General features: G+C 45.2%; 1 protein-coding gene across 2 annotated transcripts; it reads left to right on the top strand.

The window, feature by feature from the left end:
* Positions 1 to 12,695: 12,695 nt before the first annotated feature.
* SLC25A38 (solute carrier family 25 member 38) lies at positions 12,696 to 23,421 on the top strand. 2 transcript variants are annotated; one of them, XM_067754006.1, is made up of 7 exons: positions 12,702 to 13,099; positions 17,854 to 17,975; positions 18,582 to 18,666; positions 19,374 to 19,553; positions 19,788 to 19,956; positions 21,699 to 21,865; positions 22,633 to 22,895. In XM_067754006.1, the coding sequence occupies exons 1-7, from the start codon at positions 13,031 to 13,033 to the stop codon at positions 22,753 to 22,755; spliced, it is 915 nt and encodes a 304-aa protein (XP_067610107.1). In that variant the 5' UTR covers positions 12,702 to 13,030; the 3' UTR covers positions 22,756 to 22,895. The 2 variants fall into 2 exon arrangements, with proteins under 2 accessions (XP_067610108.1, XP_067610107.1); XM_067754007.1 differs by lacking the exon at positions 21,699 to 21,865 and having other exon boundaries at positions 12,696 to 13,099; positions 22,633 to 23,421.
* Positions 23,422 to 25,247: the final 1,826 nt, after the last annotated feature.

The following is a 25,247-nucleotide window of genomic DNA, read 5'->3' as shown; positions in this document are numbered from 1 at the left end:
TCACTAGCTGGCAGTAACAAGAGTCTCCTACAGCAAGATTGAAAGAATGGGAGACCATTCCTGTGTGTATCTGGTATATGTGCTTGGTATGTTAAGAATGTGTCTGTCAAGGAAAGGCTGAAAAACTGTTCGAGATTAAAGAAATATATGATCTTAAATTGGATTCTGGATCGAGGGGAAAATGCTCTGAAGGATGGTTTAGGAACAATTGGTGAAATTTTAATTTGGACTATTTATGAGATAGCATAAGTATTAAAAGCAATAAAACAGGGCTTCCCTGGTGGCGCAGTGGTTAAGAATCCGCCTCCCAATGCAGGGGACACGGGTTCAAGCCCTGGTCTGGGAAGATCCCACCTGCTGCAGAGCAACTAAGCCCGTGCCACAACTACTGAGCCTGAGTGCCTAGAGCCCGTGCTCCACGACAAGAGAAGCCACCGCAATGAGAAGCCCGCACACTGCAATGAAGAGTAGCCCCCGCTCTCCGCAACTGGAGAAAGCCCATACACAGCAATAAAGATCCAACGCAGCCAAAAATAAAATAAATAAAATTGTTTTTAAAAAAGGCGATAAAACAGAGAAACAGAACAGTGCCTGGGTACAGAAAGCACAACAATTAATGTTACTTGTTATTACCAACTAGGATATAAGCCCCATGAGGTCATCGACTTTATCTGTTTTATTCACTGCTGCATCCCTAAAGTCTGGAACAGTCTCTGGCACACAATATGTCCTTAATTAATATTTGTTGGATGAAGAAATGAACTGGTTCCTGAAACAAGACACAGTTAAGAACTGGGGTGAGGTATCAGGGCCATCTGTCCTCACACACAGAGACTGAGGTTATCCACTCTGGTTCCTGGTCATTGTTTGTGACCCTGGTGACCCTAGATTGCAAAACATTCTGAGATTGATTCAGTTGTTCCAGGCACGTGGTTCACACAAACAAAAATTCATCTGGCAGCTCCTGAAATCAAATGCATTTGTAACTTACTAACCTGTGATTACCGATGTCCCTTCTAGTTCTGCTCCCCACTGCTTTGCCTGGCAGTGGGAGAGGGACTTGGGATGCCCTGGCTGCCATCCTCTCTCTGCCCCTCAGGGGACCAACACAGGCTCTGATTGGCTGAGTCTGAGCCTCAGGCCAGTGCTCATCTACCAGGAGGAAGGCTTGCCTTTGTAAGGAGGTTCAGTTGGCACATCTCAGCTGGACATCATGCTACAGAGAGGTCTCAGGTGGCTGGTGAGGCACCGACAGGCAGTACCCCTTCTCCCAGCCCTGGCTTTTTATTTTTATTTTTTTCTAATATATTTTTTATTTATTTTTTTTTCTAATATGTATTTTTTCTAATATATTTTTTATTTTTCTGATTTTATTTAATTTTTTATTCTTTGTTACTGTTCTGCTCTTTTCTGTTTGTTTTATGTTTTTGTTTGTTTTTGCTGTGCCACATGGCTTGTGGGGTCTTGGATCCCAGGCCAGGGGTTGGGCGTGAGCTCCTGTGGTGGGAGTGCTGAGTCCAAGCTGCTGGACTAACAGAGAACTTAAGGTCCCAGGGAATATTAATCAGTGTGAGGTCTCCCAGAGATCCTTATCTCGGCACCAAGACTCAGCTCCACCCAGCTGCCTGCAAACTCCAGTGCTGGACGCCTCAGGCCAAACAATCAGCAAGACAGGAACACAGCCTCACCCATCAAAAAAAATGAGATGCCAAAAAAAATATGTTACAGATGAAGGAGCAAGGTAAAAGCCTACAAGACCAAATAAATGAAGAGGAAATAGGCAACCTACATGAAAAAGAATGCAGAGTAATGATAGTAAAGATGATCCAGAATATCAGAAATAGAATGGAGGCATGGATCGAGAAAATACAAGAAATGTTTAACAAAGACGTAGAACTAAAGAACAAACAAACAGAGATGAACAACACAATAACTGAAATGAAAAATACTCTAGAAGGAATCAATAGCACAATAACTGAGACAGAAAAACGAATAAGTGAGCTGGAAGATAGAATGGTGGAAATAGCTGCTGAGGAGCAGAATAAAGAAAAAAGAATGAAAAGAATTGAGGACAGTCTCAGAGACCTCTGGGAAAAAATAAATGCACCAACATTCGAATTATAGGGATCCCAAGAAAAGAAGAGAAAGAGAGAGGGTCTGAGAAAATATTTGAAGAGATTATAGTCGAAAACTTCCCTAACATGGGAAAGGAAATAGCCACCCATGTCCAGGAAGCACAGAGACTCCCATACAGGATAAAACCAAGGAGCAACACTCTGAGACACATATTAATCAAACTAACAAAAACTAAATTCAAAGAAAAAATATTAAAAGGAGCAAGGGAAAAGCAAAAAATAACATAAAAAGGAATCCCCATAAGTTTATCAGCTGATTTTTCAGCAGAAACTCTGCAGGCCAGAAGGGAGTGGCAGGACATATTTAAAGTGATGAAAGTGAAAAAACTATAACCAAGATTACTCTACCCAGCAAGGATCTCATTCAGATTCAACAGAGAAATCAAAAGCTTTATAGCAAGCAAAAGCTAAGAGGATTCAGCACCACCAAACTAGCTTTACAACAAATGTTAAAGGAACTTCTCTAGGCAGGAAACACAAGAGCAGAAGAAGAAAAAGACCTACAAAAACAAACCCAAAACAATAAAGAAAATGGGAATGGGAACATACATATCAAAATTACCTTAAATGTAAATGTATTAAATGCTTCAACCAAAAGACACAGACTGGCTGAATTGATACAAAAACAGACCCATATATATACTGTCTACAAGAGACCCACTTCAGACCTAGCGACACATACAGACTGAAAGTGAGGGGATGGAAAAAGATATTCCATACAAATGGAAATCAAAAGAAAGCTGTAGTAGCAATACTCATGTCAGATAAAATAGACTTTAAAATAAAGACTGTTACAAGAGACAAGGAAGGACACTATGTAATGATCAAGGGATCAATCCAAGAAGATATAACAATTATAAATATTTATGCACCCAACATAGGAGCACCTCAATACATAAGGCAAATGCTAACAGCTATAAAAGGGGAAATCGACAGTAACAGAAAAATGGTGGGGGCTTTACCACCCCACTTACACCAATGGACAGATCATCAGGACAGAAAATTAATAAGGAAACACAAGCTTTAAATGACACACAGAACGATAGATTTAATTGATATTTATAGGACATTCCATCTGTAAGCAGCAGAAGGCACTTTCTTCTCAAGTGCACGCAGAACATTCTCCAGGATAGGTCACATCTTGGGTCACAAATCAAGCCTTCTTAAATTTAAGAAAATTGAAATTCTATCAAGCATCTTTTCTGAAAACAGTGCTAAGAGTTTAGAAATCAATTACAGGGAAAAAAAACTGTAAAAAACACAAACACATGGAGGCTAAACAATACACTACTAAATAACCAAGAGATCATTGAGAAGATAAAAGAGGAAATCAAAAAATACATAGAAACAAATGACACTGAAAACACAAAGACCCAAAACCTATGGGATGCAGCAAAAGCAGTCCTATGAGGGAAGTATATAACAATTCAATCCTACCTCAAGAAACAAGAAAAATCTCAAATAAACAACCTAACCTTACACCTAAAGCAACCACAGAAAGAAGAACAAACAAAACCCAAAGTTAGTAGAAGGAAAGAAATCATAAAGATCAGAGCAGAAATAAATGAAATAGAAACAAAGAAAACAATAGCAAAGATCAATAAAACTAAAAGCTGGTTCTTCAAGAAAATAAACAAAATTGATAATCCTTTAGCCAGGCTCATCAAGAAAAAAAGGGAGAGGATTCAAATCAATAAAATTAGAAGTGAAAAAGGAGAAATTACAACTGACACCACAGAAATACCAAGGATCCTAAGAGACTACTACAAGCAACTCTATGCCAATAAAATGGACAACATGGAAGAAATGGACAAATTCTTAGAAACATACAACTTTCCAAGACTGAACCGGGAAGAAATAGAAAATATAAACAGACCAAGCATAAATAATGAAATTGAAACTGCAATTAAAAATCTTTCAACAAACAAAAGTCCAGGACCAGATGGCTTCAGAGGTGAATTCTATCAAATATTTAGAGAAGAGCTAACACCCATCCTTCTCAAACTTCCAAAAAATTGCATAGGAAGGAACACTCCCAAGCTCATTCTACGAGGCCACCATCACCCTGATACCTAAACCAGACAAAGATGTCACAAAGAAAGAAAACTACAGGCCAATATCACTGATGAACATAGATGCAAAAATCCTCAACAAAATACAAGCAAACAGAATCCAACAACACATTAAAAGGATCATACATCATGATCAATTGGGATTTATCCCAGGGATGCAAGAATTCTTCAGTATACGCAAATCAATCAGTCTGATACACCATATTAACAAATTGAAGAATAAAAACCATGTGATCATCTCAATAGATGCAGAAAAAGCTTTTGACAAAATTAGACACCCAATTATGATAAAAAAAAAACTCTCCAGAAATTGGGCAGAGAGTGAACCTACCTTGACTTAATAAAGGCCATATATGACAAACCCACAGCAAACATCATTCTCAATGGTGAAAAACTGAAAGCATTTCCTCTAAAGTCAGGAACAGGACAAGGATGTCCACTCTCTCCACTCTCATTCAACAGAGTTTTGGAAGTCCTAGCCACGGCAGTCAGAGAAGAAAAAGAAATAAAATGAATCCAGATTGGAAAAGAAGAAGTAAAATTGTCACTGTTTGCAGATGACATGATACTACATGTGGAAAATTCTGAAGTAGCCACCAGAAAACTACTAGAGCTAATCAATGAATTTGGTAAAGTTGCAGGATACAAAATTAATGCACAGAAATCTCTTGCATTCCTATACACTAACAATGAAAGATCAGAAAGGGCAATTAAGGAAACAATCCCATCTACCATTACAACATAAAGAATAAAATACCTAGGAATAAACCTACCTAAGGAGGCAAAAGACCTGTACTCAGAAAACTATAAGACACTGATGAAAGAAATCAAAGATGACAGAAAGAGATGGAGAGATATACCATGTTCTTGGATTGGAAGAATCAATATTGTGAAAATGACTATACTACCCAAAGCAATCTACGGATACAATGCAATCCCTATCAAATTTTCAGTGGCATTTTTCACAGAATTAGAACAAAAAATTTTACAATTTGTATGGAAACACAAAAGACCCTGATCAGCTAAAGCACCCTTGAGAAAGAAAAACGGAGCTTGGGGAATCAGACTCTGAGAGTTGAGACTATACTACAAAGCTACAGTAATCAAGACAGTATGGTACTGGCAGAAAAATAGAAATATAGATCAATGGAACAGAACAGAAAGCCCAGAGATGAACCCACACACCTAAGGTCACCTAATCTATGACAGAGGAGCCAAGAATATACAATGGAGAAAAGACAGTCTCTTCAGTAAGTGGTGCTGGGAAAACTGGAGAGCTACATGTAAAAGAATGAAATTAGAACACTCCTTAACACCATACACAAAAATAAACTCAAAATGGATTAAAGACCTAAATGTAAGACTGGACACTACAAAACTCTTAGAGGAAAAAATAGGAAAAACACTCTTTGACATAAATCACAGTAAGTTCTTTTTTGACCCACCTCCTAGCATAATGAAAATAAAAACAAAAATAAACAAATGGGACCCAATGAAACTTAAAAGCTTTTGCACAGCAAAGAAAACCATAAATGAGATGAAAAGACAACCCTCAGAATGGGAGAAAGTATTTGCAAACAAAGCAACTGACTAAGGATTAATCTCCAAAATATACAAACAGCTCATGCAGCTCAATATCAAAAAAACAAACAACCCAATCAAACAATGGGCAGAGGACCTAAGTAGACATTTCTCCAAAGAAGACCTACAGATGGCCAAGAGGCACACGAAAAGACGCTCAACATCACTAATTATTAGAGAAATGCAGATCAAAACTGCAATGAGGTATCACCTCACACTGGTCAGAATGGCCATCATCAAAAAGCTACAAACAGTAAATGCTGGAGTGCGTGTGGAGAAAAGGAAACCCTCTTGGACTGTTGGTGGGAATGTAAACTTTTTTTAATTTATTTTTTTTCAAGCCACTGAATAAACTTTTTATTTTATATTGGAGTATAGCCAATTAACAAAGTTGTGATAGTTTCAGGTGCACAGCAAAGCAACTCAGCCGTACATATACATGTACCCATTCTCCCCCAAACTCCCCTCCCATCCAGGCTGCCCATAACATTGTACAGGGTTCCCTGTGCTATACAGTAGATCCTTGTTGGTTATCCATTTTAAATATGGTAGTGTGTACATGTCGATACCAAACTCCATAACTATCCCTTCCTCTCACTCTTCCCCCCTGGTAGCCATAAGTTTGTTCTCTAAGAATGTAAATTGATACAGCCACTATGGAGAACAGTATGGAGGTTCCTTAAAAAACTAAAAATAGAGGTACCATGTGATCCAGCAGTCCCATTCCTGGGCATATACCCTGAGTAAACCATAATTCAAAAAGACACATGCACCCCAATGTTCATTGTAGCACTATTTACGATAGCCAGGACATGGAAGCAACCTAAATGTCCATTGATAGATGAATGGATAAAGAAGATGTGGTACTTATACACAATGGAATATTACTCAGCCCAAAAAAGGAACGAAATTGGGTCATTTGTAGAGACGTAGATGGACCTAGAGTCTGTCATACAGAGTGAAGTAATTCAGACAGAGAAACAGAAATATCGTATATTAACGCATATATGTGGAATCTAGAAAAATGGTACAGATGAACCTATTTGCAGGGCAGGAATAGAGACGCAGACATAGAGAACGGACGTGTGGACATGGGGCAGGGAAGGGGGGATGAATTGGGAGATTGGGACTGATGTATGTGCACTGCCATGTGTAAAACAGATAGCTAGTGGGAACCTGCTGTATAGCACAGGGAGCTCAGCTCGGTCTCTGTGGTGACCTAGATGGGTGGGATGGGGTGGTGGTAGGAGGGAGTTCCAAGAGGGAGGGGATATATGTATAAATATAGCTGATTCACTTCATTGTACAGCAGAAAGTAACACAACATTGTAAAGCAGCTACACCCCAATAAAAAAATGAATTGTGTGCAAATTAAGTGCTCGAAAGTAGCATCGATTGGATGTCACCCCTTTCATCATTTCATAAGATGAGTAAACTCATTCCAAAATATTTTGAGTTCAGGTTTGGTTTCATATGATCAGTACCAGGAAAGAATTCTTTGGAATCAAACTTGAGAAGGAGAGACTTTTCCTGTTGAATTCAGATGAAACTAACATCTTAGAATGCTTGCTCTGGGCCAGGTACTGAGCCAGGTACATTCCAATATCATGACGGCATGCAGTCCTCACAGCAACATACAGGGCAGGTGGTGTTATTCTCATTTTACAGATTTAACAACTGATGCTCAAAGCAGTTAAAGGACAAGTACCATTCAGTGCAGTGTATTAACGGGAAGAAGTTAGGGAGACAGAATTCAAATGCCACTCTACCCTCTACTAGCTGGCAAAAAGCTCCCTGCAAGAGGGCAGTAAGGATCGGGGACCATTCCTAGGTGTTGTTAGGCTTTTCCCCCCCTTAAAAGCCTGTCTGTCTATAAATAATATAAGAATCTGTATTTTCTCCATCTGTGTAGGTAAATAAGAGCGTATACAGGGAACTGTGAGTAAGCCAGTAACTAAGCCAGAAAAAATGTAGAAACTGTACAAGAGCAAGAAGGACTGCTTGGCACTGCTGATATGAACAGTAGCCAGGTGGAAGGTACAAGAAAACGTTGCCATATGATGGATTTTCCAAAACCCTGGGAGGAGGGTTGGCCACCTAGACCTGGTCCTCCTCTCCTCTGTCTGCCGGAAAAGGGAGTCTCTGGTGGAGCCCCCAGCTGTAATGGGACAGTAAAGAGGCCTAATAAACCAGAGAGTCAACCAAGGTGAACTGTGTTGGGAGAAGAGCCTGGAGGACATGGGGGAGCAGGAGAGGGAAACAGCCGGGAAAAGACCGTGTCTTTGAATTGTTTATCAACCAGGCTCCCAATGTCATTGAGGCTTGACTAGACTACAGGTTTCCATGTGCAAGTAGGAATCCTTCTAACAAGGAAATCTGACCATTTCATTCTCCTGCTTATAGCTCTTCTGTATAAAGCCCAGATTCTTTAACATGGCAGCTGGGGCCCTAGTTTTTCTCTCTGACCTCCTCCCTTGCCCCCCTTCCCTACCACTAGACCTTTCCACTTGTACAGTTCTGGAAACATGCTCTCTCTCATCTCTGGGCATTTATTTGTACAGGCTCTGCCTGGTGAAAACTGCCCCATCTATTAAATACATGCATAAATGAATGAATCAAGTTGGAATTGGATCAGGCGTAGTCAGCTACCTCTTTTGGATTTTCCAGGTCTCAAGTAGCCACCTCCATTCCAATACAAAGGATTATTCCCTACCCAACGCCAGCTGGAGCCCCATCATGGTGAGGCTGTACAATGAACACATGGAGAAGATGGTGGATGGGACGGGGACGAGACTTCCAGGTTATTTGCACTCTTTGCAGTTCCTTAAAGAGGCAGACTTAGCTAGGATCACTAAAGCTATCCCTGGTAAGTTCACATCCCTATATCAGGAGCACTTAACCTCGGCTGGAGCAGGGCTCTGGTTAGTGCAGGACTGTTGGCAAATCTTTGCTTATGTGTGTGCATTTTCCTCGAGGAGCTCTGTGCCCCAGCCCAGTTCCAGCACCTCCTGTGTGGGCTGCATTAGCCTGAGAGTCAGGTGCAAGGCAGTCTGGGCATGGTGATCCTAGACTCACACAATATTAGGCCATAAAAGGAACATGGAGGCCACCTTTTTCAACCTGCTCATTTTACAAGAGAGAAAACTGAGGCCTAGATAGGTGATGAAGTGAGTTTTTGGCAGAGCCTGGACTAGAATCAGGAATTCCTGACCCCTGGGGCAGTGCTCTCTCCACCCGTGTCTGCAGTCACCCCGGCATCTCCTTATACCTGCCAGCCCCATCCTCTCTTGTAGACCAGACAGGTGCAGTCTCAGTGAGGAATTGGGAAGAGGCAGTGTCTGGGATTAAGGACCAGTGCCTTTACCCTGGTACACACAGGGTCGGAAGCTCAGTGATGCAGCCAGGGGGCAGTATCTTACTGACCCCTGAGGCCAGAAGCCAGAACCTGTTATGGACTGGACTCATGCTCCCTCTAGTGGTCAGTTTGAGTTGAGCTCTTGAACCAGTGAAGGCTATCAGATGGAAAACAAAGACCGGATCCCGCATTGCAGAGACAGGAGCCAGCCGAAGTCTCCTAATTTTATATACCTAAGCTGTCATTCGAAATTCTGCTTTGAGATTCTTGGTAAAAATGCAGGTGTTTGACAAGTCTTGGATTTTATATATTGGAGGCTTTACCTCTAATTACGTCCTCTAAATTATCCCCAATTCAAGTCATACTGTATAGACAAATTTCTCTGAAATCTCAGACCTGTGGCAGTGAGAGGGGACATATATACTTAATTTACAGAAAGGACTTTTGCCTGCCTATTCCTTGATCTGCCACAATCAATGCATTCAGATTAGTATGTATTATTCAGTTGATAGGAGCACTGGTGTCCCAAATTCACAGGCAGTTCGCCTCTCACTGTCCCTCACACTGCTGATCTCATCCCTTCCTTGGAAGCTGCTCGTCTCCCTCAGAGGTTTATGGGTCCATCCCGGGGGGTGCGGATGGGAAGCTGAGGGCAGTGGGTTTCCTGAGGACCTCCTCCGGTTGGATGCTTTCTGCCCTGGAGACCGTACCGTCCCAAGGGTCAGACTCCAGCCCAACGTCTTTCTCACCGACTCAACTCTACTCTCCAGTCCAAATGGTAGAAGACACCCGCCACTTCTTCTGGATCACAGAGATGAAGAAAGTTGGCTTTGAGTACATCATCTTCCACGGTGCCTCGGAGAAGAAGTGCATCTGCTTGCTCCAGCCTGAGCCCCTCCTGGAGGGGCTGCCTGAGTGAGGCACAGAGAGCCATCGCAGCCAGTAGCTCAAATGGGCTTTTTCTTGGTCAAAGAGCAGGGAGGGGTGGGGGTGAGAGGACAGTTGGTGGGCCCATGGCTGCCTTCAGCAGGTTCTTGTTTACTGCAGCTTTATTCTACTGACCCCCTGGGTAGGGAGGCTCCGCCAGCCCCTCGGTCACCCACCCGAGGTGTGGCCTCTCCCTGTTAGGGACTTCCTGAACCTCCTAAATGGCAGTGGAGTAAGCAGTGGACATTGGAAATAAGAAGGGGGAAAAACTATTCTTGTTCAGTGGCCAGTATATGCCAGACCCTGCACATGGAGATTTGGCTGTCTTAATTTAATGCCCACAAAAATTCTTAGGAGATATTCCTATCTTATGGATGAAGAAACAGATGTCCCAAGTGGTTCTCTGACTGAGGTCACATGGCTAGAAATGTGAGATTTAGAGTTAGGTCTCTCTGCCTGCAAAGCCCATGCTGTTTTCACTGCAGCTTTCTAGTTCCCCCTGAGACCAACCCAAGAGGGAACACAAGATTCATCAGACTTTGTGGTTGGAGCTGGTGGTGGGGTGGGGAGTTTCTTCTGCTTTAATTTATTCTCTTCTAAGCAGGTGTAAGTTGCTTCAGACAGCCTTGTTTGCTTCCCCTGCATCTCCTTGCTCTTACGTCTCTGCTCTACCCTGAGAGATGCAAGAATCTTGTTCTGGATTGCAGGGAACCCTTCAGCATGTCACCTCACTGGAACCTCGCCGTGCGGAGTGGAGTCCTGGGTGACTCTTTCTTTCCCTTTCTCCCCTCGTCTGCCCCTTGCAGGGTTATCCATGGTGGTGCACTGGGGACCATGACAGACACGTTTTTCATGACGCTGTACAACAGTGCCAATGCAGTCTTTACAGGAACCATGACCATCACCTTCAAGAGGTCTGTTTCCTTGCCTGGGTTCAAGTTAGGAGTAAGCTGGCATGGGGTTATTCCATGTGTTGCGATGGAAGATGAGGGCTCATGTAGCAATCCGGAGTGCAAAGAGGAGTTTCTACTTTTGCTTTTCTCATGGACCAATCTAAACTTGTTAGATGTTCCTTTTTCATCCAAGGACAAGGTGATAAGCTTGAAGATGGGTTATGTGTTCCAACATAAAGATATTCTACATGGGATGATGATGAACTACTTTTGGCTGCCTTTGATTTAGAGAAAGCCAGCCCACGTGCCTGTAAATATTTACTTTAGTCCACAAATAATTATTGGGCCCCTACTGAAATGATAATTCCTGGTATTTGATTAGTCTCTTGCAAAACACGCACACATTATTTTGTTCAATCTTCACTATAATCCTGGGAGGTCGGTACCTCCAACTTGACAGATGAAGAAGCTGAGGTGAATACACAGCTAGCAGGTGACAAATGCAAGGGCCCCTGATACCTTGGAGTAGAACCCCAGGACCTCCACTCCGGCAGCCTCATCCTCCCATGGGGTCATTCCTCCCTTTCTCAGGAGACCAGCCCACCAGCCGCTCTCCCCCATTGCTCTCTCCTAGACCACTCACTCGCGGCTCAGTGGTGAGGCTGGAGGCAAAGGTCACTGGCATGGAAGGAAGAAAGGTGTTTCTGTCTTGTGAAGCCCAAAGCAGTGACAGGACCGTCTTCTTTGCCAAAGCTTCTGGTAAGGCCATTAGAATTCTTTTTTCCTCCTGTTTGTGCCCATCCTTGTGACCGGGCACAGAGGGTGACTTTCCACACTGCTGAGGGCACTGCCTACCCTGGGAGACTCTTAAGGCTGCGTGTTTGGGGTTGGAGGGATGCTCTCATGGAGAGGAGCTTCTATAAGTTGTAGGATAGAGGCCATCATAACACACCCATTCACCTCTCTGGGAGGCCAGTGTTGTCCAGTAGAAAAGTAGTTCGAGCCACAGGTGCAATTTTTAAAAATTTTATTGAAGTATAGTTGATTTACAATGTTGTGTTGATTTCTGCTGTACAGCAAAGTGACTCAGTTTTACATACATATGTTCTTTTTCATATTCTTTTCCATTATGCTTTATCACAGGATAACAAGTGTAATCTTGTGTTCTAGTAGTCATATGAAAAAAGCAAAGAGATAAAATTAATTTTAATAATTATTTCACCTAATTCAATACACCCAAAATATCATTTCAACAGGTAATAATGTAAAAATTATTCATGAGATTATTTTATCTTATTGTCACGTCTTAGAAATCCAGCGTGTGGATAACTTACAGCACATTTCTGGCACGAAATTTTCAGCGTTTAAAGGGAAATGTGGATCTGCCAAGACAATAAAGTTGTGTTTAATGGAAAAATATTCCACACTGCTTCGGGTTTTAATACAAATTAATTACAATTAAATCAAGTTTAAAATTCTGGTCTTCAGTCACACTAGCCACACTTCACGTGCTTGATAGCCACAGTTGGCTACTGGCTACCGCATTGGGCAGAGCGAGTCTGGACTGTAACTGCCTTCAGACGTGGCGCCGAGAAGCATACCACCCTGCAGACGCCCGATGCAGCTCTGGGCGCAGGGAAGCCCCGATCCTGCAGTTCCGGAGGTCTCCACGAGGTGGTACTAAGGAGCACACCCTCGCCAAGCGCGACCCGCGTCCAACCCCGGAAGCTAAATTCCGGCGTTATATCTAGTTCCTCCGGCTTTCTCCACTCCCGGATGAACCCTGTCTAATACTCTCAAGTCCTGAAGACGGCGACGGGACAGAATGGGCAGGGCAGCAGAGCCTCGCAGTCGGCTGAGCTAGTGAAGAGCGGCGCCTGGAGCCACTCATTTGCGGTGGGCGCGCAGGTGCCGACCCTCGACCAGCGCAGACCGCAGAGAAGCCCCACGGTAGAACGCGTCGCCCGGCTACCGCCATCGCGTCGTCTTCTCTAGGATCGTCAGGGCCGGGCCTGAGCTCCCACCGACGGCACCCCGGGCCCAGTGCAGTCGCAGGCCTCCCTTCCAATGATTCAGAAGTCACGCCCGGCGCTGCTGCAGCCTCAAGATGTCGGAGACAGGGTGGAAACGCTTATGGTAACCTGCGGGGAAGGGAAGGCAGGGGTTCCGGCATTGCCGGCTCGGGGAGGGAAATTCGGAAGGTTGCCGAGGGTCAGCGGCCCTCGGGGAACCTTTTCAGCCTCCGGGATGCGCGCATAACCGGTTGGGGACGTGGCGGCAGAGATGGAGTTTGACTAAGGGATTAAAAGAGGGGAGGAAGGAGAGAAGTTGCAGTCCAGTCCTTGGGACAGGCAAGCAAAGGTCTCGCTCCTGTATTGGTAATCTGGGTAGAGGTAGGCGGAATTGCCGGGGCCTTGGCCGGTGTCGGGGGGGAATGTGCCCGCGTGGTCCAGAGCGAGGTGCGAGCGCTACGGGACGTTGCTTTGAGTTGGATGCCTAGAATGACAGGTGGGAGGACACCTGGGTAGATATTTGGACCGTTGCAAAGCCCGGCAATAACGCTAAGCCTGAGGAGTGATCGTTGCTCGAGCGAGGTGGGTCAGGGCTGCACAGCGCCCGCGGGCTGGACCAGGTGGACCCTCCCGGGAACCCGTGCGGTTTGCCCTCGCCACGAGGCCACGCCTCTCCCGCGCCTGGATTGGCTGCCATGTTCGCGCCGCGGGGCTGCCATTGGTGGAGGCGGAGGCTGGGCTGGGCCGGCGAGGAAGGTCTGGCTGAGTTGCTGCTAGCGGTGGGTGGAGGCGGGGATGGGGCTTCGCTTTAGGCCGGGCGGGACAGTTGGCCGCGGCTACTTTTCTCCCTGAGGTCAAGGACACGGCCCACCTGCAACGGGGGCAGGGCAGGGGTGTGGGGTTTTTTGTTTTGTTTTGTTTTTTATCTTTAACAAAGGTGGAGGCGGGGACCGTTTACATCTTATAACATGTGCTTACATATTTCTTTTTGGGTCCTCCAGCTCTGGCCTGGAGATCTCAATTGGATTTAGGATATAGTTTTTTTAAAGGGGAGTAGGAGTTGCTTGTGGAACCTGTTTGCTAACTATTCAAGTGTTGCTTATTGCCTTTATGTATCTATGTATCATTGTTTGGTTGTTTTTGCCCTACCCCCCTCAAAAAACAAACAAATAAACAAAAAAGCCAGCTGTATTACTCATTTTATTTACCTTGAATAAATTTGAGCTGTTTAGGAAAAAAAAGTCAAGCATGCCTTAAAGAGTATACCATCCACCATTGACAATATCTTAAAAATGAAAAGTGTAAATTCTATTTTTTTAAAACAATTATGTTACCTGTTTTGTTTTGTTTTGTTTTTTAACTATCAGAGGTTAACCTATACTGCTGTTTTATATTTTGCATCTGTTCTATGCTAATGGACCTGGAAAATTACAAAGTTAAAAAAGTTATGGGCTCTATGCATGTATCCACAAATATTTTTTTAGCCAATAAAATGTTCAAGCAATGTGCTGTAAAAATAAAAACATTAAGAAAATAGTTCCTGCAATGGAGGACAGTGTGTTGGGCTTTGGGGAGCAGTATACAGTAGTTCCATACACAACCTGTGAGAGCCTTAGAGAGGCAGCTCCAAAGAGAACTGCTTAGAAGCTGTAACTGCCGGCCATTCCTACAGCCTTACTGGAGCAAAGGGCTGGGGGGAGCCAGGGGAGAGTCCCCTGTCCAGGGATGTGGCCTGCAGGGCCCTCTAAGCTTTATCCTGTGGAATTGTGCTCAAGGGAGAGCCATGTGCAGATTTCCTGTTAGATGAAGTGATTCGTTCATTTTTTTTTCTTTTTAATTTACTTTTGGCTGCGTTGGGTCTTCGTTGCTGTGCTAGGGCTTTCTCTAATTGCGGCGAGCAGGGGCTACTCTTCGTTGTAATGAGTGGGCTTCTCACTGCGGTGGCTTCTCTTGTTGCAGAGCAGGGCCTCTACGCCTGCGGGCTTCAGTAGTTGTGGCGCACGGACTTAGCTGCTCTGCGGCATGTGGGATCTTCCCGGACCAGGGCTCGAACCCGTGTCACCTGCATTCGCAGGCGGATTCTTAACCACTGTGCCATCAGGGAAGTCCCTGATTCATTCATTCTTGATTGTTGAGCACCTGCTGTGGACCAGGCTCCATGGTCAGTGCTGGAGGAACCACCATGAACAGGACAGTCCAGACCTCCTCTGTCCTTGACCCTCAGTCATAAGGCAGGTGGGCTCCGGCGCCGTGGAAGCACTGAAGAGGAGCACTGAACGCGAGTGTGGGGTTAGGGTAGATCAATGGCAGGGTGTTCACTGGGATGGAGTGCCCTGGAGGAGAGGCACATGGGGGGTGAGAAAGAAAGATGAGTTCAGGTTTAGAAATGTCAACCCGCGGTGCCTGTGGGACATCGGATTAAGTGGATATGGGAGTCTGCAGAAGACAGCTTGCAAGTGTGGACAGAAGGGTGGAAAAGAAGAGGCTCTGCATGTGAAGGCGGAGAGGCTGGGGAAGTGGGAGGAAGATCAGGACGGTGTGAATCCCAGAAGCCGGAGGCAGAGCACATTTCCAGAAGGAGCTGGTGGTGGTCAACAGCCAACAGCAGAACGCTGCTGAGCTGCCTGGGAAGTGCCCTGGACTGTCACTTAGACTGGGAGGAATGGTGAAAAAAGCATGAACTTTGAGTCTTAGCCAATGGCTTCAAACCCTGTGACTTAGGATACGTTGTCATCCCTGTGAGCTCCAGTTTCATCTGGAAAATGGGGTTGAACATCTAGCTCTTATGAGCATTGTGAGATTTCGAGGTGCTGTATATGGATGCCTCACCCCAGGCTGCTCTGGTAGCGGGGGTTGGCACTGCTGAGGCTGGAGACCCCCAAGGAGATCACTAGGATGGATCAGTGGGGGGCAGGCTCTGGGAGGAATGAGGGGTCATCAGTAGGAGTTGGTCATGAAACAGTAGGTAGACCAAGGAGTCTTATTTGTCTCCCAAATGTCTTGCTGGGACATGAAGGAGAGGCAAGCGTGTGGAGAACCGTGGACAGAGTTTCCATTAGGGGATGTTGAGTTTGAGATGCCTACAGGCCATTCGAGGGGACGTGGGGGAAGCATGGGGACAGTGGACTCGGGAGAGAGGCTGCAGTGGGCTGGAGGTGTGGGCGTTGCCGGCATGTGTGCATCGAGCGTGGTGTGGTGTGGAGATGAGGGTGCCCTGAGAGGCCGCAGCTACGGGGAGATAAGAGGAACAGCAACATCTGTGGCTGGGGAAAGGAGGCTTAGAAGGGCAGCCAGAAACCACAAAGAGAGGAGCGGTGATCAGCTGTTTCAAATGCACCAGAGAGGCCAAGTAAGAGAAGGCCACAGATGGGAAAGGGGTCCTGGGATATGGCAGGTCCTTGGTGAGGCAGCTTTAGTGGAGGGGCTTTACCTGGATGGCAGACTGGGGAACCTGAAGGGTGACTAGTGAAGAGGGAGTGGAGATGATGTGGCATCAGGCTGGAAATATGGGGGGCTTTCGAGCTTGTTCCAGACAAAGGAGAAGATGTCAGTGGAAGTAAGAGGCTGAGTATTCAGGGAAGAGAGGCTCACTGATGCCACAAAGGTTCAGATGAGGCTGAGAAACAAAATTCGTGGGAATATGGGTTAGCAAAAGGAGCAGGACACACATCTGATGAAGCTGTTCCCATCTGGCTTGGTTGTACTAGTGGTCTTACCTTTGATGCTTGGAAGGCTATCTGAACGTGCTTATAAGCTCCAGTATTTATTATCTGAACTTATTAAGTCCTTTTAAGGAATTCCAGTTATAAATTGAGAGTTGCTCTTTTGGTGAAACGTGGAATAATCTCTCTTCTCTGTGAAACAAATACCACAGATTACAAACATTTTGGTTCCGGGTAGGTAGTTTTTTTGACGTATAACAGGCAACTTCATCTTAATAGCATTTTAGGACTATAGTATGCCATTTATTAAAAAGTAATAGTGCAAATGCCATTTAATGAGAAGAGAGACGATCTTTGGATGGAGTTTGCCAAGTGTCTCCTTTGGAAAAGAGGACATTTGTTTCCTGCTTGGATTTTTAAAAGTGTGTTTTCACAACCATTTGATTGTGTCGCGCTGTGGGGCCTCTGGAGTGCGCTTGGGGGAAAACACAGTCAGTCTGCGAGGCAGTCCTGCCCTCCTGGATGCCACCTCTCAATTAGACAGTGTGTGTGACTCTCCTGGCTTAGAGGACAGCCAGCAAACCCAGGAGTGGTTGCTGGCCTTGTGGTGCCCCTGCGATCTGTTTAGGTCCCGGTGAGACAAATGGGTATATGACGGGGAAAGTTTTACATTACGGAAATGCATGGGTTTTACAGGAAGTGGCACAGACATTTCACATTGTACCTGCTCACTTATGGTTTCACTTCCTTTGTCTTACTCCTGTAAATAGCCTGCAGGCCCTACAACCTAGGGAACCTGAAACCAGCAGTTCAGAGTTAAAACACTGTTCAACTGAGTTTTGCTTTTGTGAGGAGAAGGAGTTGGCCTATAACTTACTGTCAAGACAAGTAGGGAGGTGTGGTCAGTGGCATAATTCACAGATGGAAATCACCGTGTTGCTCAGTAGGAGCAAAGTTATCCATAAGTTTTTAATTATCAGTAATTACTAAAGTTGTTATCAGTAAGACCAGAGAGCTACCTCTTGGAGTATACTGTGTTCTCAATAACATTCCGACACTGTTCGTTCCTGGCTATGCTGTTCCCTTCTGTGAAGTCTGACGCTAATACAGGGTGCCACCAGGTGAGTTTCTAAGAGATCCTTACAGAGAACTGACTGGTCCAGGTGTGACGAAGGCTGGGACAAAGCTGCTGGCACACTGTTCTCTTGCCCTGCAGTTGCAGCCCGTGATCAAAGCTTTCCTGTGTGGCTCCATCAGTGGGACCTGCTCTACCCTCCTTTTCCAACCCCTGGATCTCCTCAAAACGCGCCTGCAGACCCTTCAGCCCTCAGCCCATGGGTAAGGCCTGCTGCCCCCTTCCCCCGCTCCCTCCCCGCCTTTTCACTGAAGACCTGGTTTCAGCAACTTCTCTCAGATACTGGCGCATCTTTACTGTGTTCAGTCAACTTCCATTCTGTTGGATGAGCAAAGAGAAACACAGGCCAGGCCGAGCTTTCATGTGTTTTATATATACTCTTAATTAAGTGGGGTCCTTCCCTGAGTAGCTTCCTGGGATCTGCCTTGGTGACGTTTGCATTTTACTCTGCCAGCCTGTAATGTCATAACTGTGCTGCCTGGCACAAGTAGTGGGTGGTTTTCTGGAAATAAGATAGGTATTGAGTGTATCTTATGTGCCCCCTATTGGGCTCAGCCCTGTGGGAAGTGCACAGAGTGTATGTAAAATGAGAAGTTATCCCATTGCTTGCAGTGTGAATGGACAAAGAATCATGCACCTGCCACATCATGAACACATAGGAACTGAGAGTAACTCCAGGGTGCCTTTTAGAGATTCTTAAGTGTTCTAGAAAAGAGTCCACACAGAGAAGTCTGTGAGTGGGGAGTTCTTTCACAGGGATGTGGTCTAAGCGATTTCTCCTTCCTTGCCTCCGTTTTGTCTGCCTTCAGATCCAGACGTGTTGGGATGTTGGCTCTGCTCTTGAATGTGGTTCGCACGGAGAGTCTTTTTGGCCTCTGGAAAGGGATGTCCCCCGTAAGCTGCCTTTTGGGTCTTGTCTTGCACCCCCTCCTTTAATAACTAGCCGTCTCTCATCCACCTCACACCTCCTCTCTTTTAAGGGTACGTGAGGTTGGAGGTGGTGGGAGGGCCTTTCTGGTCTTCCTGCCCGTCCCTCTCACTGTCACTGGCTTCCATTTGAGGGCCCTGGGAATAGCACACCTGTGCGTCCTGGGCCCGACTTCTTAGTGCAGCATGAAGTCCTAGAGCAGAGGCAGCTGGCACCCCACCTGTCAACAGACCTTTCCCTCACCCCTCCAGTGCCTCCACACCTGCATTTCTTTGCCTAGACAGCTTTTTCTGGCCTTTGGAACTCACTTTGCTGGAAATGGCAGGGAATTCACACTCACCCCAACCCCGCAGCAGCCCTTAACCAATGAAAGACGAGAGCTGATGTTTAAAACTTCCCTTCCCTCCTCAGGTGGCAGGGTAACCTAGGACACGGATTCCCAGAGTTCCCCAGAGGGATTCCGTTGCCCATGGCAATAACTGATGAGACGACACACTCTTTGTTGGCTGCCTTCTCTCCCATCTCATTTCCCTACTCTCCCATTGGTGTTCCCTCCACACCTTAAATCGACTCCTTGCATGCGAATCCTGGGTCTTCTTTGGGGAAATCCAGCTCAGACAGGATCTTACATGTTGGTGTTTGATTCCGTTCCTCCCTCCGACTTGTTCTGCAGTCCATCGTGAGGTGCGTCCCTGGCATTGGAATCTACTTTGGCACTCTCTACTCTTTGAAGCAGTACTTCCTGCGAGGCCATCCCCCCACCGCCCTGGAGTCAGTCATACTGGGGGTGGGCTCCCGCTCTGTCGCGGGGGTCTGCATGTCACCCATCACTGTGATCAAGACACGGTACGAGGTGAGTGGGCAACCAGAGACACCGGGCTCTTGAGTCAAGTGGCCACTGATGCCACCTCCCGATTTATAACCTAACACAGGGTTGATGTGGTCGGAGAACTCATCTGTGTAGTCAGGCCAAGCACATGCAAACCAGAGCCGCCAGGGCTCCGGTAATGCACCCTGAGGATGGCTTCGTTCAGTGCGCAAACCCAGGGCCACTGTGCCAGCCATTGGTTCTGTGCTTCCTTTGCAGAGCGGGCGGTACGGCTATGAGAGCATCTACGCGGCCCTGAGGAGCATCTGTCACAGCGAGGGGTACCGGGGTCTCTTCAGTGGCCTGACAGCAACACTCCTCCGTGATGCCCCCTTTTCCGGAATCTACTTGATGTTTTACAACCAGACCAAAAACATTGTGCTTCATGGTACGGGTAAAGGAAGGTGTGGTGGGAAGAGATATCCCTTGAGAGATCACATCCTCACCACTTTCTCGGAGATAGGAGACTATTCGTTGTTCTTAGCAGCTCCAGATTCTTATCCTAGTTTTAGAAACCGAGCCATATCTGCATTGTGTCAGGCATGGGACCCGGTGCTGGGATGCAAGGGCGGCCATGAAGACATGGTCCCTGCCCTTTTGAGTTTATAGCTTCCTAAGGCAGACTACTGATAGTATGTAATTCTTGAGTCGGGGAGGGGGTAGGATAAAGCTCATTTTGCATAGGTTTTGCAGCAATGCTTCCCACATTTGCCTGATCTGGGTCCTACCCAAGGCATCCTAAATCAGAAGATTTGGGGTAAGACCTCAGAGACTGTATTTTTCAAGAAGCACTTGTGATTCTTATCAGACAAGTTTGGGAAATCCAATGGGTTAGGAGCTAGAAGAAAAATATTTTCATGTGCCTTGCTGTGCTCTTGGCTAACATTGTTTTGAGCCCTCCTTTTGGATGGAGAGAAAGATGCCAAACCCCTAGCATTTTGGCAGGCCCACGCTTCCAGTAAGCTCGTGTTGTCAAGACATGGGCAAAATCGACAGGCAGTAAACATCCACCCAAGCAGAGCCAGGCACTGATCGAAACACATCCTATAAAGTGAACCTGCATTCAGTAAGGTGTCTATGGATAATGTGAGCAAGGAATTGCAACCAAAGTCGTTTAACTGGGAAAGCCAGAATGCCACCCCCATGACAGTGGTGTCAGTTGGAGTGCTTTGGGAGATTTGCTGCTTCTCCCCAGGCGCCAGGAGGTGTGACACTACAGGTCACAGCCTTACCTTACAGGAGAAAGTTAAGGCAATAAGGGGGCTTGGATATACATTTTTAACTTCTTCATCCATCCTAAAAATTTTTTTTAATTTGGTATTTAGAAATCATTTTATGCTTACCAAAAAAGCCACAAGAATAGTACCTATAACTCCATAGCTCATTATTCTCTTTCTGTGTGTATAATTGTTTTCCTCAAACCATTTAAGAATAAGTTGCAGACATGATGCCTCTTTACCCTTAAATACATCAGTGTGTACTTCCTAAGAACAAATGCATTCTTGTATAACCATCGATAGTTCTTTCATCTATAGTCTTGATTTCTCCAATTTTCCCAATAATGTATTTTGTAGCAATTTTTATTTTTTATTTTCAAGAGTATAAGCCAGTTATATAACCTCAATGTGGGTTTCCCTGATGTTTCCTTTCAACTAGATTCATTTATATCTTTCTAGCTAGAGGAGCACATAACTGAGGTTGTGTCTTCAGTGCCTTATATCACGAAGCTCATGACATCCGTTTGATGCACTGTGGCTGATGTTAACTTTTTATCACTATAAAAATAGTGTCTCCACTGAAAACTCAATTGTTTGTTCTTTTGTAATTTCTAAGTATCTCTGTGGGGAGATACTTTGAATCTATACTATATAACACTTCCTGTCCTTTCATCCATATATTTTAGCATCAGTGAATGACTCTTGCCTTAGTCAATTATGCTGATGGTTGTAAAAAGGTGAACTTTTCCATTATCCTACTTACACTGATTAGTTTAGATTTTGAATTCTTAGCCTTGTTTGAATCCAGACCCTTCTGGCTTTCAGGAAGAATTAGTGGGCAACTTGGCATGGATATTTATCTGATGAATGTGGGATTTATCTATAACTGAATGTTGCCTTTGTCCTGTTTCAGACCAATTGGATACAGTCCTTGTTCCCGTTGTAAATTTCAGTTGTGGGGTATTTGCTGGGATTCTGGCCTCACTGGTAACTCAACCTGCAGATGTTATCAAAACTCACATGCAGCTCTCCCCAATGAAATTTCGGTGGATTGGCCAGGCAGTGACACTCATTTTCAAAGTAAGGCTTTAGAATAAATATTGGTTCATATTGTGGTTAAGGCTTTCTCTCTCAGGCAGTAGCTCTTATCCTTTACATGGTAGAAACACCTGGGAAGCTTTTAAAACAATCCCGATTCCCAGCTAATAACCTGGGCTTACCATATTAGAATCTCTGGGGGAGATGAAACCCTGGCATCAGTATTTTAAGTTCCCTGGTGATTCCAATGTGTTGCCAAGGTTGAGAATCACTGCTAAAAATCTATGGTTGTGGGATTTTTTGTTGTTGTTGTTGTTTTGGTTTTGTTTGTTTAGGGAGGGAGCCTGACATTAGGACAACATGTGATATTTGTTAAATATGCATATTGTTGGGCTCTACCCCAGACCTACCTAGTCAGGAGATCTGGGAGGACTCCTTAACCTAATCAAGGATCTAGGAGAAAATGTAGTCAGAAAAAATCACAAGCACATTGTTTTGTTTGCAGGAATTTGCACTAATGCAAATGGACAGATGGTATTGAAGATAAAAAGTACAGTAATTGTAAAGTACACTAAAATGCTATTTAAAAGCCACTGAGTAAGCCCTTTGGAAACGTACTGTTATCAGATATTCTTTTTGAAAGTAAATTTGTCACCTAGATCTTTAGATGTTTCTGTACTACTCAATTTTTGTATGTAGCACAGGAAACATGTAAGCATCTGCAGCAAGTATCTGCCTTATCCTAGATACAAATCATGAAGTGTATTGCTGCTTTAGTCCCAGAGTTTTGGCCTCCATTTTCCTCCTAGGATTATGGGCTGCGTGGCTTCTTCCAAGGCGGTGTCCCCCGGGCCCTCCGCAGAACTCTGATGGCAGCCATGGCGTGGACAGTCTACGAAGAGATGATGGCCAAGATGGGCTTGCAGTCCTGACCAAGCCAGGACCAGGCAGAGATGGGATCTGTCGCCCTGCCTGTTTTCTGCCAAGGACCTCTTCAACTCACTACCCTGGAGTCGGACGAAGTCCTATCTGGAGAGGCAGGCAAACACGTCACCTTCTGTTACCCAGCTCAAGAAGAGAATAGGTGGGTCCGACTCAAGCCTTCCAGACCTCCCAGAAGAGGAGTCACCGACATGGACATCATATTGGGGAGTTAGGAGAAGGGTTTGCATACCCTGCAAGGCTACTTGAAAAGGCATTTCCAGAGAGTGCTCTGTCCGGTGTCTCTGCTCAGCCACCCACTACACCACAGTGCCTCTTTGGATCTGCTCTTGGGCAGTGCAGCGCCAGGGATGCTGTGGGCCGCCTGCAGTGGCGGAGGAGTTCCAGCAGCCAGGCTGGATCTGCTGAGAGAGGAGTCACTGTCACCAGGCTGAAGACTGCCTCTGAGGTGATGAAGAACAGATGTCACGACTTCATTGGTTCCTCATTGACTTCTCAGAGGCTCCGGAGAAGGGGAGCAGTGGCTTCCTAGCCCCTAAGTGTCCAAATAATATTGTTTGATCTTGGCTCCTGCACTGTTTCAACTCCAGGTTACTCTGGCTTTTTTCTGCAGCTAAAGTTGGATAAATAAAGTGAAGCACTTTATCATTGAAAAACCTCAAGTGCCACGACTCCGCTCTAAAATAACAAAATAGTCTAAGGTGGCTGACTCTTGATCTGTATAGGTCCTCAAACCTAAAATTTTAAAAAATAGCTTTATTTTATATATCATACAATTCATCCATTCCAAGTAGACAATTCTGTGATTTTTTTAGTAACTTTACTGACTGGTGCAGCCATCACCATAAATCAGTTTCAGAACACAGTCACCCCCCCCCCCCCGCCCCCAATAAGATCTCTTATTTACAATTAACCCTCGTTCCCAGCCCCAGCACAGCCCAGGCAGCCACTGAACTGCTTTCTGTCTATAAATTTGCCTTTTCTGTGCACTTCCTACATAGTCATACACTATGTAGTCTGTTGTATCCGGCTTCTTTCACTTAGCATAACGTTTTGGAGGTTCATCCATGATGTGGCATGTTCAACACTTTATCCTTTTTTTATGGCCAAATAATATTCTATTGTGTGCCTATTTATCCATTCACCAGTTGATGAATGTGTGAATTGTTAGCACTTTTTGGCACTTACGAATATTGTCACTATGAACATTCACGTATGAATCATTTGTGTGGACATACATTTTCATTTCCCTTGTGTACATGCCTAGGAGTGCAATTACTGGATCATGTGGTAACTATGTTTAACCATTTGAGAAACTACCAGACTGTTTCCAAAGTGGCAGCACCATTTAACATCACCACCAGAAGTTTATGAGGGTTCTGATTTCTGCACACCCTCCTCAACACTTGTTATTGTCTGTTTTATTTATTGTAGCCATTCTAGTGGGTTCTATCAACTTTTAAGCTTAGGAAGGGGCTGTTGTTTTATCCAAACAGCAGAAGGGGGAAGTTTGATCTCCTGGTTAAGAACATGGGCTGTGATTCAGGCGGCCCAGGTTAAAAGGCTGGCTCTCCACCTACTTAGACACATTTGAAGTTGTCCCCAGGGGATGGGGATAGTAATATTTCCTACCTCCCAGGGTGGTGGCAAGGGTTAATTGAGCATATGTTTCTGGTGCATTACATTAGTTTCCTAGGGCTGCCACAGCAAACCACCACAAATCGGGTGGCTTCTAACAAATTTATTCTCTCAGTTCGGAGCCTACAAGTCTGAAATCAAGATGTCTGCAGGGCCATACTCTCTGAAGGCCCTAGGGGAAGACGGTTCCTTGTCTCTTCCAGTTAATCCCATGGTGGCTGGCAGTTCTTGGTGTTCATCAATCCAATCTCTGTCTCTGTCTTCACAATGCTTTCTCCCCCGTGTGTCTCTCTGTCCAAATTTGCATCTATTTTTAAGGGCACCAGTCATTGGATCAGGGCCCACCCTACTCCAGAATGACATCTTGATTACATTGCAAAGACCGTATTTCCAAATATGGTCATGTTCGTAGGAACTGGGGGTTAGGACTCCAACATATCTTTTTGGGGGACACAAGTCAATTCATACATATTAAGTTTAATGATTTATAAGTTTAAGTTTTAGGTTAGAATGCCGTATTCCAAATTATAATATGGAGAGGAGTATGGGAGAAGACAAACTAGGATCCTAATCTCCTAGTGGTACCCAAGCCACCAGTGCTTGGTGACCTATGTGTGTGAGGCTGTGTGCTGGGGAAAGCAGGGGAGCACCTAGGGCTGGAAATGGTGTGCTTGGGGCAGCAATGCAGGGCAGGCAGCTTAACACTAGATGATGGATGGAGTGCCTGCCGCCTAAGGACTTAGCCTCTGAGGCAGGATGTTCAGGTTTCTTGGCCTCTTCAGTCTCCCTGACCCTCATCTTGGGCTCTGGGAGTCTAATGCCAGTGGGGCCCGGCCAGGGGCTG

Source organism: Pseudorca crassidens, chromosome 10 (assembly GCF_039906515.1).
Source record: "Pseudorca crassidens isolate mPseCra1 chromosome 10, mPseCra1.hap1, whole genome shotgun sequence".
Taxonomy (NCBI): domain Eukaryota; kingdom Metazoa; phylum Chordata; class Mammalia; order Artiodactyla; family Delphinidae; genus Pseudorca; species Pseudorca crassidens.
The sequence above is the reverse complement of the archived record's forward strand: the minus strand, read 5'-3'. Positions and strand labels throughout refer to the sequence as shown.